Below are 12780 nucleotides of genomic sequence, written 5' to 3'. Positions count from 1 at the left end.
GATAAAACTAATAACAAATGTGACCTTAAGTTGTAAGTCTATATAGATGGGATCCTAGTGGCAGAGCTAGGAGTACAATCCAGGTCTTTGAACAGTCCTTCTTGTCACCACTTCTGTCTCTAGAGAGAGCTGAAGAGATAAGAAAAGGTATTAGCTGTATGTAATAAATGAGGACTCACAGAATGAGAAACAAATTCATCATCTTAATTTAGAGAGCTCAGAGAAAACTTGATCCAAAGAAGCCAAACTGGAACTAGACTGTCCTCCTTCTCATCACAACTCCAAGCCACTTGGCTTCTCCCTCATCACACCATTGTTTGTGACCCCAGGAAATCCTTTTTTACTTACGGCAAAAAATTTATTAAGTAGTTTAAAAGTCTCTGGTGTGGTTCAGTTATTCAACAAGCTATGCTGTGTTTCACCAAACCTTAGCCTAGTAAAATTGCAATTATGATATCTTTGGGTTGTTATTTTTTAATAAATTCCTTTTAATGGCAGCATTAAACCCCACATGTCATGTTTCCAGTTTGGATCTGAGCCCAGCTGGAAGAGACAGCCACTCATGGGAAATAGCTGGCGAGGAAAATGTGGGCAGTGGACTGGTAGACTTGGTCCAGTGGCTTGAACCTCAGGCTCTGTACCACAATTCGAGTGCCTCTGAACACATGGGGCCCCTTGGTGGGAGTAGAGAATAAAGAAAAGCTATCATGTTTCCTAATATGTCCACTCCGCCCAAAACACACACGTTTTTGCTTTTGGTTGTCTAAGGGTAGAGACTCCCTGTAAGGTTTTCATCACATTATTAAAAAATGTCCTTATTGCATTTGATGAGTAAATTATCAACAGCCTTTAAAAACTGGTCATGTAATTAGTATATATATGTGTTTCAACCTCTTCATCTAGATGAAATAGTCATGAAGCCAGACTGTAATCAGACAAAAAGAATCTTGAAACCTCCTGAATATTCTTTTTTGATCTATTATTTGCCTTTCTAATTGCTACCTTTCTCTTTTTAGGCAAGTGTAGTGCTAAAAATACTCTTCTTTCTTTATCTTATACTAAAATATGCAATGAAGGATCTTCCTCAGAACCTTCTATTAAATATAAAATCACAATTGTTTTATTAAAAATCTATGCATTATGTTTTTATATAGAGATGCTGACAGCAGTTTGTTTTTTTTAATAGTAATAGTTCAGAAACATCCTAAATCTACGAAAATAATAATTAAGTAAATCATGACAGTCCACTCAGTGAAGCAGCCATTTAGAATTACGCTTACCAGGAGGTTTTAGTAACATATAACAGCAGGATATAGAATTATGTATATACCAGAAACACAGCTTTAGAGCTTTTTTTTTTTTTTTTTTTCACCCAGGCTCACACAATGTCACTCCTCAGCCCACAGTCACTGGGACTACAGGTGCACACCACCATGCCCAGCTAATTTTTTAATTTTTTGTAGAGACAGGCTCTCCCTATGTGGCCCAGGCTGGGCTGAAGCAGTCCTCCTGCTTCGGCCTCCAAAAGCGCCAGGATCACAGGTGTGAGCCACTACACCTGGCCACAGGATTTCTTTAAAAATTAAACACACGTATATAAAATCAAAGTCCGAAAGGCAAATACCTGAAATTAATAGCAGTTATTTCATGTGTAATAAACTGGTGAGTTTTAGTTAGTATATTTTTAGTTTTCCTATGAGTATAAACTTATAATAATTGAGAATACATGTGTATTTAATGTAATCATTTAATACTTCAACTGTTTGTAGCTCGGCTATCTTAAAAACCTGGAATGTAGCTGGGATCCTGGAAGTAATAAAAAAAAAATCAATTCTAAACAGCCAAAATTAATGTTACCAAACTCATATAATAAATAAAGCATATTCTGTCCGGGGCAGCTCCTGGCCCGCCACTCAAATCCTGTTTACTCGTACTTTGCACACAATTTTTAGGATATGCGCTTTACAAGAACACAGCAAACTAGCAGCAGAACATTAAAGGGTAGAGCAGTCACTGCAGGCAGGGGCAGTGACACTCCTGCCCCCACCGCCAGGGGGCGGGGACTTGAAGAACTTGTGCCACACTTGCCTACAGAACAGACGCCACTGAACATCCTGTAGTCCCCTTACTGTGTCATCGCTCAGTTATACATGTTCTTATCAGTGGCCCAGAGGCATCGAGAAAATGCCTTTTCTTGTTCAACTTTTTTAAGATTGTAAGAAAAGCTGTAATTACAATGTGTGAAAGGTTTAATCTCATATAACTAAAAATGGAAGAAAAAATGTGGTGATAAAAAGGCAAACCTTAGATATGTAGACTTCTTTTTTATCTATCCAAAGTAACTAATTTCCTTGCCATTCTTAAGAGAGAACATTTTGGCTGGGACCTGTGGCTCACACCTGTAATCTCAATACTTTGGGAGACCAAGGCAAGAGGATCACTTGAGCCCAGGAGTTCGAGACCACTGTGGGCAAGATGATGAGACCCTGTCTCTAAAAAATATCAAAAATAAAAATTAGCTGGGCATGGTGGCACACACCTGTAGTCCCGGATACTTGGGAGATGAGATGGGAGAATCCCTTGAGGCCAGGAGTTGAGGTTGCAGTAAGCTGTGATCACACCAGTGCACTCTAGCCTGGTGACAGATTAAGACTTTGTCATCAAGCAAAATAATAAAATTAAAAAATAAAAAGAGAACCTTTTACTGGTACTTGGATTTTCCAGTTTGAATCTGATACTACTATTACGTGAGTTTTCATACAAATCCAAGGGACCTGGAGAAGAATGCCACAAAATCAGGATGTCAGAAAGTACCAGAGTTCCTACCTCTCAAAGCCATGGAATCCATCCATGAAAGCAGGAAGAGCATACCGTCTTAGAGTTTGTGGGCAAATGAGAAGGCATTTGGCTTGATGTGTTTTATGTCTTTGGCACTTAGCAAATGTTAGTTGAATTCGAATGTTGTGTTCCCATGTGGGACACAATAAATAGCATGAGCTCTGGAGTCAGACGGAATCTAGTTCAGATGTGGTTCTTCAGCCTTGAACAAACCACATGACCCACCGCCTGCCTGTCTTCCTCACGGGATACTCAGGGGCTCTGTGTGGGCAGCACATCTTCCACTGGGCCCCAAACATTATTGACACTCAGGAAAATGGTCATTCCCTTCCCATCGTAGTTGGCGAGGTGGGGCGAAGTGGTGGCAGGGTTGTCACACCTCATTACTTTTCTGTTGTACAAAGTTGAGAACTTTTAGAGGGTCTCAAAATCAATGAGGGCTACAAACACCCCTGTTCCTCTTGTGCAGCGCTGCTGGGTGTGCCCAAGGCCTGTTTCTTATGCCCTGCCTTTTATCAGCCCCCTGGGAGCCCCGCAGAGCAGCAGAGCAGGATGCCTGGAGGTGGGGGAGGGGTAGGAGGATGGCAGCACAGGGCACAGCATGAGGGGTTAAGCCCCTGGCTCTAGTCACACACCAACAACATCACCTTCAGTGTTCCAGGCTGCTTCACCTGGCGCTTCCTCCCATCGTGGGCTGGGCTGGCAGATGAAAGCTGCACAGAGTAGCCAGTCCAGACTGTTAGAGGGCGCTGCTCATGTTCTCTTTCGGTGTGAGTACCCAGTCAACCTGCAGGATCGTTTAGAGAGGGACACTGTCAGCAAGTGGCAGAGTGGAAACAAGAAGGTTTGCAGAAATGTGAAGCTTACCCAATTATTGTGAGTTTTCACAGCATATTAACTATAAACTTAGATCAAGGCCAGCAGATTTTGTTCTGTTTTTTTCTTGAGAACTAAAAAGGATAATTTACTAATCTACTTGCCTAGCTCTATATGCACCCCAGTGACCACCCCTAATTATGAAATCTCTCCTGGCACCAGTACTCACAGCCAGGTAGAGGAGTCTGATGGGCCCATGGATTAGAAGCTGTGTGGTTGCCCCTTCCCAAGAAGAACCCTTGCTTTGGTGTCTGAGACAGCAGGTATAATTCTGCGTCAGAGACAGTCTGAGAGGAGGGGGAGCAGGGAGTGGGGGCCAGGGCTTGTGGCTGTAGATACAAGTGGAAGAAACCCCGGCTCTCTTTTATTTTCTTTTCTAGGGTACCTCTTGCTATTGTAATTTGAAAATGTAGTATTTGGGTAATGAGGAATGTCTTTTTCCTGCAAGACTGGCAGCTCCTTGGAGGCAGGGCCTACTGGTCTTGCATCTCTCTCCCTGCCCCAAGGCCAGGCACATATGGGTACTACTTGTTGGGTGTGTGTGGTTTCAAGTTCTTCCTCTGCCCCTGGCTAGTGGTTGCCCTCTGCAAGCCACTGAACTCCGTGCGTGCTTCCTCGTCTGAAGCACATGAGTCAGATGATCTGTGTGTGCCTCCCGCTGCCTCTGGACCAGTCTGTTCATAGTGCTTTATCGAAGCTGACTGATTTCATCTACATACGAGCATGTCTAGAGCAAGCAGAGTGTGTACATAGCCATCATTTCCAGAACATAGATACTCTATTTCCATTAACTGATTATTATTTATTATTTCAGACTTAACTGTAATAATGCATACCTGCCTTCTCTGAAAGACTAAGTGAAATGATGTATAGGAAATTACTTCAGAAATTATAAAGTTTGTATAACTGAACAGTGATTATTATTGCTGGCCCGAAGATACCCTCCTGAGAAGAAACTCAGACCCAAAAGACAGCGCTGCAGACCAAGTATTGTAAAGCATTTGTGTGGCTAGCCCCATAAGAGAATGTATTTCTCAAGTTAGTTTTTCATTTAAAAAAAAAAGGAACCCCTCAAAAAAATTTTTTTTAATTTTTAAAATGTAACTTTGACCCTCTCTCTCCAGGTTCAATAATACAAGGTAGTTATTAGCATTTGGGTGTCAGTAAGGTTGCTGATCATGAAATCATGAGGCACAGGGCTCAGTCTAGCCTTGTTGCTGCCTCACTGAGTTCCCATGAGCAAGTCGTGTCACTTCTCTGCCCGATGAGGAGGACTGCTTTTCAAAGCTAAAATAAGAATTGAACTGAATACTAAAAACAAGAATAAGATTTTGGAAAGCCCTTCAGAAACACCAAGTTGATTACATCCCTCACACGCTTTTCTTGCCAGATCCAGCCTGTCCAGTTACTTCACCTCTCCCCATAGGACACACTTCTGTTCTCCGCCCTACCCTGGGCCCTCTTCTCTAAATATATTGCAGCGTGTCTGTTTCGTGCTGGAGGGAAGCTCCCAAAGTTGGACCCACATACCTCATGTTGTTTTTTGCATTCAGACACTGCAATAACTATTGTCTAAGATTGATTCTTATCTGTTTTTATTAGTTCAGACCTAAGTATGCTGTTTCCTGTCTCTGGATCCGGAAGGCTTACACCGAGTTCTGAAGTAGGAAGTAACTTCTTGTTTTTGTTTCTCTTCTAGCGACAGACATCACACCTCCAGTGCAATCCCTGTTCCTAAGAGACAAAGCTCCACATTTGGGGGTGTGGATGTAGGCTTCTCTGGGGGGATCCCTTCACCAGACAAAGGGCATCGAAAACGGGCCAGCTCTGAGAATGAGAGACTCCAGTACAAAACCCCTCCTCCCAGTTACAACTCAGCATTAGCCCAGCCTGTGACCACCGTCCCCTCCGTGGGAGAGACTGAGAGAAAGACAACGTCTCTGTCCTCCTCCTTGGATACCTCCTTGGACTTCTCCAAAGAAAACCAGAAAAAAGGAGTGGATCTAGTTGACAGCCTAATCGGAGGCCATGTGAGTGTGCACCCTAGCCAAGAACAAGGAGAAGCCCTCTCTGGGCATCCAGCCACAGTCAATGGCACTCTCCTACCCAGCGAGCAGGCCGGGCCCGCCAGCATCCAGCTTCCAGGTGAGTTCCACCCGGTCTCAGAAGCTGAGCTCTGCTGTACTGTGGAGCAAGCAGAAGAAATCATTGGGCTGGAAGCCACAGGTTTCACCTCAGGCGATCAGCTGGAAGCATTTAACTGCATCCCAGTGGACAGTGCCGTGGCAGTAGAGTGTGATGAACAAGTTCTGGGAGAATTTGAAGAGTTCTCTCGGAGGATCTATGCACTGAACGAAAATGTATCCAGCTTCCGCCGGCCACGCAGGAGTTCCGATAAGTGAAGTGAGCGGGTAGACAGCAGGACCAGGGCAGAGGCTCGCCTCAAATGAAGTTAAAGCTGCACTTAACCCTTTGTAATAATCATGACACAAAATGAATATTAATGGAGGATATTCCTCAGAAAAACAGACTTTGGAGATGAAGGAGGGACTCAGGATCATTGTGTATCAGTGGGCCAAAGTTAGATATTGCTTTTGAGATTTGCTTTTCAGGCCTGATGATTGTTTTAAGGCAAAAGTCACCTTCTAGTTGAAAGAGCTTACAGCTCAAGTTACCTTTTAGCTATTTGTCTGCTTTTCATTTGCCCTTCTATGTTATCTTCAGAGGGAAGATGATAATATATAAATAATATAATGAACTCACCCTTAGTTTCTCATAAGTATTTGCCCTCACTGTAGTTTATAAAACGTTGGGGAAATGGAATATTCAGAAATAGGTTTCCACCATTTACTGCAAGGTCTGTGGCCATCCGTGAGGAGATGAAGAAGCTGCGTAGTGGTCTCCTTACACCCAGGCCCATCTGTCCCTCCCCTTGCCCCCAGGTACCACCCTCCACCCGTGGACCCCACTGTTACCCCCTCTTCTCAGTGGGTGGGCCATGCGTCCTGGAAACAAGACATCAGATTCACTGGTTCTGTAACCCAGTAGCCTTGATGCTCCATCTCTTCTAACCAGCCATGGCCTTCCCCTCCTCTGCCATACCCTTAGTTACCCTCAGATTAGATGAAAAACTTGCTTCGGATGGATCCCAAGGGACCCTCAAGAACCTCCAGGTTACTGCAGTCAGATGCCATCTTATCCACTGCAGGGGCCAAAGCTTTTATGTGGGCAGATGCTGTGGTCAAGAACTAGGCATGCTTTCTGGCAATGCACTCACCAGACAAAAATCCTTTATGTAAATCCAATGTTAATATATTAAATTTCAGTCCGAAGGTCGGCATTTACATGGCAAAATGTATGTAAAGAGTCAGCCTGCCTGGTAGGCAAACTGCAAGGCAGTTGAGATAGTTGGATTAAGAGGCTAGACGAGACATAGATTACTATTGGTATATGTGCAATTTCATAAATATTAAATTATGTTTTGAAGTCCAGTGGTCATTCCTGCATTCAGATTTCATTTGCTGTTGCTTTATACGTTATTTACCCAAGGACATTGCCTCAGGGTTGCAAACTCTTTAAAGGAAACTTTATCCATATATCCATGTATTATATAGAAAAATAAAAATTGAATTTACTTCACCCAACCTGATTTTTTTTTTTCCCAGCTTTGAAATTCCTCTTGAACCTACGTCTCCATATGTCACATCATGACAGGACTAGCCTGAACAAAAGCCATGTCTGTATCTAAGCAGAGGCTGCTGACTTCGTTTCCGTTTACGTGTATAGCGACACACGCGCTTCACAGGTATCCCCTCCAGCAGCCGCGTTTGTCCTGCACGGCAGCTTCGTCACAGGCCGTATAGTCACTTTCACGTCGTGCCCAGGCGGTCCCGGGCTCAAGTTTTATGTATAGCTACATTGTTGTTTTCCATGTAGAGAGCTCGCAGGATTGCTACACAGCAGATAAAACCAGCTCTCGGGCAGCGGAGAGCTTTACCTGCATCTGAAGAAGCCCATCGTATTCCACATGAAAGGTGGAATGAGACGGAAGCTCCTTCACCTGGAGCAGGAGCTTCTCTGCAGTGGACTGTCTGCCACTCATTTTAGAGTCAGTGAGGGTGGAGATAAACAGCATTGTGGAAATGCCTGTGCTGCGGGGCCCTCCAGGAAAGGAACATTTACCAAAAAAAGAAAAAAGATTTTGAAGGGCAGTGTTAGGATTGCAGAATGAAAGGTGAATCCCATGGGACTTATGATTTCCCCAGATATGGGGTGGACTTTAAATGTCATGTCAAACCCAAAGTAGGTACATCCATTTGCAGGGCATCCCGCCTGGCTCTGGCATCACCAAGGAGTAGGACTCCTCATGATGACAGTGTCCATCTCAGGTCCACACAACTGTGAGAGCCTGGAGCACTGGGCCCTACCCATCCGTCCCCCCACCGCTGTATAGACCCCCGATTGATTCTGGGCTTCATGGCTTTTCACTGCACCACAGGAAGCCCTGCTCTTGAATGTCATCAGGCTGCTCAGAGCTGATTGCCAGGCCCTACACATTTCCCTCAACCCACACAGCCCGGTGGTGATGCCTCCAAACACCGCTTAGGTTTGGGTTCGTTTAGTTTGTGTTTGGGGTTTCCATTTGAACTTGTTTGATGTCTGCAGTTTCTGCCATGACCTAGGTAGAACCTATGGGATCACCCATCCCTGGAGTAACTGTTGGATGTTTTCCAAAGCTGTAGAGTTAGTTTAGCCTCTCTTTAAAGTGGCTGGGGCCAAAATAGGAGATGAGTTATTATCTCCTACTAATCTTTTAAATTAGTTTTGTAAATCACTAAGAAAATTAAGTTTGCTTGGAAGATATGAGTTGAATTGGAAACTCATTACCATCTATTTCTGAGCTGCTAAGAACCCTTCCAGTTTTCCTACAGCTGAGATGCTTTTAAACAGCCGACAAATGTTATCAAGTGAATATTCGATTGTGGTTTTTTTCTCTTCACTTCCCCTTAACCACTTTAGATATTCCAGAGATTTTTTTTCCCCCTCAGAATATTAGTTTTGGAAGATTGTACCCAGCTATATATATTTTTAGCAGTTCTAATGGTGCCCATTTATCCTGACCTAACCAGTTATTTAAATAATTTTTTAAACCACCACAAGTAATAAATGGCATGTGAAACTGATCTGTTGGTAATTGGAAGAAAACTCAGCATCTGTATTTATACAATAAAATTGATTAGTATTTATTTTGAGAGTTAAAAGTGTATATTATTTCCCTCTACATTTGAGTCCTGTCTTCATTGTTTTGAATTTCCTATTGAAGCTGGGTCAGCCATGAAAGCCTTGTTCTTAAAGCGCCAGCGTTTACTGAGCACTCTTGCTCTCACGCACTCACACGCACTCTCCACATGTGTGTAAGGGGCTGGGCTATAAACAAGGTTAATACAGAGATGAATAAACCTTGGCCTCTGACACATTCTCTCGTGGGGCGCACAGGGATATTAGCTATTAATGATAATTGAGTGTGCTAAATTCCGTGATGGAGAGATGTATGTATTCTGTGGAATGCAGACAAAGCTATTCATTGTCACTCAAGGGCCAGGAAAGATTCATGGAGGTAATGCAGATTAAAGATATGTAAAATTTCACGTTGTGGGTAGAGAGAACAGCATGGGCATAGGCCCGGGGCAAGGCCTTGGGTATGAGTTTGGAAAACAGCAGGGAGTTTGCTGTGCTTGAGGCCTGAATGGGTATGAAGAAGGGCAAACGGGGAAATGGAGTTATAGGCCAACTGGAAGGACTTAAGGTGCCAAATAAAGAGATTTGGATGAATCCAGTAGGCAACTGGTAGCTGCCCTTTCCAGTCTTGAAGCAAAAGAGTAACTTGGTTAGATCTGAATTATGACTTCAGCTAGATTCAGGCTGGACTCCAGCGACACTTGCTTGAGTCTATTTAATCATCTTTCCTTTGTGTTTGGAAAAAAAAAGAAATCTGTATCTGAAAAAGAGATGCATCTCTCTGTCCCTGGTATTTTCAGGGAATGATATGGTTAGGATGTTTGTCTCCTCCAAATCTGGTGTTGAAATGTGATTCCCCATGTTGGAGCTGGGGCCTGGTGGGATGTGACTGGATCACGGGGCAGACCCCTCATGAATGGATTAGCGCCATCCCTCCAGTGATAAGTGAGTTCTCCATTCCCCCAGGATCTGGTTTTTTAAGAGTCTGGGATCTCCCCGTCTCTTGCTCCCGCTCTTGCCATGTGACTTACTCGCACACTTCACCTTCTGCCATCAGTGTAAACTTTCCGAAGCCTGCCCAGAACCTGAGCAAATGTTGGCACCATGCTTATACAGCCTACAGAATCATGAGCCACTTAAACATCTTTCCTTTACAAATCCCCCAGCCTCTGGTATTCCTTTATAGCAACACAAAAATTGGCTAATACGTACATATTAAATCAATCTGGGTTTTTGCTGTGTGGTACATAGTGCAGCCAGCATCTCTTCTTTCAAAGCGAAATTCTGAATGTCCCATGACACCTGTTCACCTCTCTGCAACTCTGCCGCTTTGAAGTTATGACCCTGGAAGTCACTGAGCTTTTGAGAGCTCCCATTTCTTAATCTGTTAAAAAACTGGCACTTTGGGAGGCAGAGGCGGGTGGATCACGAGGTCAAGAGATCGAGACCATCCTGGTCAACATGGCGAAACCCCGTCTCTACTAAAAATACAAAAAATTAGCTGGGCATGGTGGTGTGTGCCTGTAATCCCAGCTACTCAGGAGGCTGAGGCAGGAGAATTGCTTGAACCCAGGAGGCGGAGGTTGTGGTGAACCAAGATCGCGCCATTGCACTCCAGCCTGGGTAACAAGAGTGAAACTCCATCTAAAAAAAAAAAAAAACTGGAAAGAATTCTGTCCCTCCCAATTACGTTTACAGGAGAGCCACCACATCATAGGTGCTCCATCAATGTTGGTCACGTTGGGTCCCAACAGGAGGGTCCCAACACCTTGGGTCCCAGAGGAGGCCCTTTGCCGGGATAGAAAGAATGCCTGGGACTTAGCGGGTTTCCTGTTCTAGCACGTGGAGCACAGCCACTTAACCTCTCTGGATTTGGCTCCTAATCTGTGAAGTAGGGATAATACCCCACCCCTGACAGTTGATAGAATATTAAAAGAGATAAACGTCTTCATGAAAGCACTTAATGATCTGTACAAAGCACCATGCACACTGGGAGGAATTAGTCACTCAACGAGGATTTCTTGCGTTCTATGTTTCAGGCTTTGGTGGGATGGTTGAAATACAGATATTCATTCTATACACATTGAGAATGTGTACTACGGCTGAAACTAGTCTTTTGAAAACCTAGGCTCTCCCAGGCTTGGTGGCTCACGCCTATAATCCCAGCACTTTGGGAGGCAAAGGCAGGCGGATCACTTGATGTCAGGAGTTCGAGACCAGCCTGGCCAACATGGTAAAACCCCGTCTCTACTAAAAATACAAAAATTAGCCGGGCACAGTGGCTCGTGCCTGTAATCTCAGCTACTCGGGAGGCCGAGGCAGGAGAATCACTTGATCTGGGAGGCCGAGGTTGCAGTGAGCTGAGATCACGCCGCTGTACTCCAGCCTGGGTGCCAGAGCGAGACTCCATTTCAAAAAAAGAAAAAGAAAACCTAAGCTCTAAACAAATGGAAAGTATTTCAACGTGTGTTGGTGGTAGGCGGACCGACGTGATGCTGAGATGTGACCTCTCAGCCGTAGTGTCCATGTTGCTAACACCTGGCGGATGAGCTGCCTTAAGCCCGCCTCGCTGGTGAATGTTCTCCAGCATGGCTTCCAGCAAGCTCAGTGAATGAAGAGCTGGTGCCCAGAGCTCTTGCTTCTGCTTGAAGTAGATAGCTTTCTTTTTCTTTTTTTTCCTCCCTTTGCACATATAATTACAGTTTTGTAGGTAGACAGCTCAGCCTTGTGGATTTTAAATGAATAAAAACATACATATCTTTAAAACAATTCCACACGCTTTAGAGGCCAGCTCTGTCAGCAATCCAAAAAAGGAACGAGCATGAGTCTAGATAAGAATGAAAGAGACGGCCAGTTGGTGAAATAGCTGTAGCCAAGCCCAGGCACAGGACACAAGGGGGAGCGTGGCAGGCGCAGGTCATTTTGGCAGTTCTAAGGCACTGCAGATGAGAAAGTCTCGGAGGGTGAGAGGGGGCAGGAATAATGGACAGCCTGAACTACGGAGGAGACAGGAGCACTCGGGAAGGAAGCCGTCTGGGGCCTGACTGAGCAGCACCCTGACTCACAGGAGAGCAAGTCGGAGATGTTCCAGCCCCAGCACTGCGGCTCACTGGCTGTGTGACCCCGGCCAGGCACTTGACTTCTCTGAGCCCACGTGCTGGTCTGTAAAGTGAAATCAGCCCCTTGTTCTGTATTTCCTTTGATCCTGGACGGAGGCTTCTCTTGCCCTAGGAGCAAATGTGTATTCTTTCTTCAAAACCTATCTCCAATGGGGGGGCCCAGAGCATGACAGGACAGGAGAGGCTTCTCCCCTGTCACTCTGCATGTGTGTGAAGAACTTGGCATGGCTCATGATCAGAGTGGTCTGTATTGTATGCAGCAGAACAGCCACCACCCTGACATCGACTCAAAATCCATGGCACAAGAGCTTGTACGATGTGTAATAAAAATTAATAAAATAGCTAGCTGAAAAAATTCGGCTTTAGTGTGACTTTTACTGTTGCTACGGATGGATCCCAGTCATTACAAAAAGGATACATTGATTTTAGTTTGACAGGAATATGCATAAAATAGTTTAAGGAAGTATATGATTCAAGATGGCTAAAATGATGCTTTAAGGGATAAACTTGTTCTCTCAAAAGTTTACTTGCAAAAACTTTTTTAAAAAGTTTTAGTTCTGCAGAACACCTTATTCCTCAAAGAAACCAGCCTCACTGTGAAACCCAAACAGATTACTTGCTGTTTGGGTCAAGGAACAGGTACACTTGAGGTAAGGAGACCCCGGGCTACTTTGTGTGCAGGTGATATGTGACCTTTCATTCTTGCAGC

At 44.4% G+C, this 12780-nt stretch overlaps 1 protein-coding gene across 3 annotated transcripts in view; it reads left to right on the top strand.

Annotated features, from left to right (window-relative positions):
• The window catches only part of UVRAG (UV radiation resistance associated), a 302584-nt gene extending 292233 nt beyond the window's left edge, over positions 1-10351 (top strand). For 2 of the 3 annotated variants that reach the window (XM_010334331.3, XM_003923486.4), the window contains exon 15: positions 5414-10351. In XM_010334331.3, the coding sequence (XP_010332633.1) occupies positions 5414-6116 (703 nt within the window). In that variant the 3' untranslated portion in view covers positions 6117-10351. Of the gene's footprint in view, positions 1-498; positions 577-5413 lie in introns of all 3 variants that reach the window. The other variant, XM_074400911.1, reaches the window with a different exon arrangement.
• The last annotated feature ends 2429 nt before the right edge of the window (positions 10352-12780 follow it).

The sequence above is a fragment of the Saimiri boliviensis genome, chromosome 6, assembly GCF_048565385.1.
Source record: "Saimiri boliviensis isolate mSaiBol1 chromosome 6, mSaiBol1.pri, whole genome shotgun sequence".
NCBI classification, from domain to species: Eukaryota; Metazoa; Chordata; class Mammalia; order Primates; family Cebidae; genus Saimiri; species Saimiri boliviensis.
This window is presented reverse-complemented; position numbering and strand designations above follow the sequence as displayed.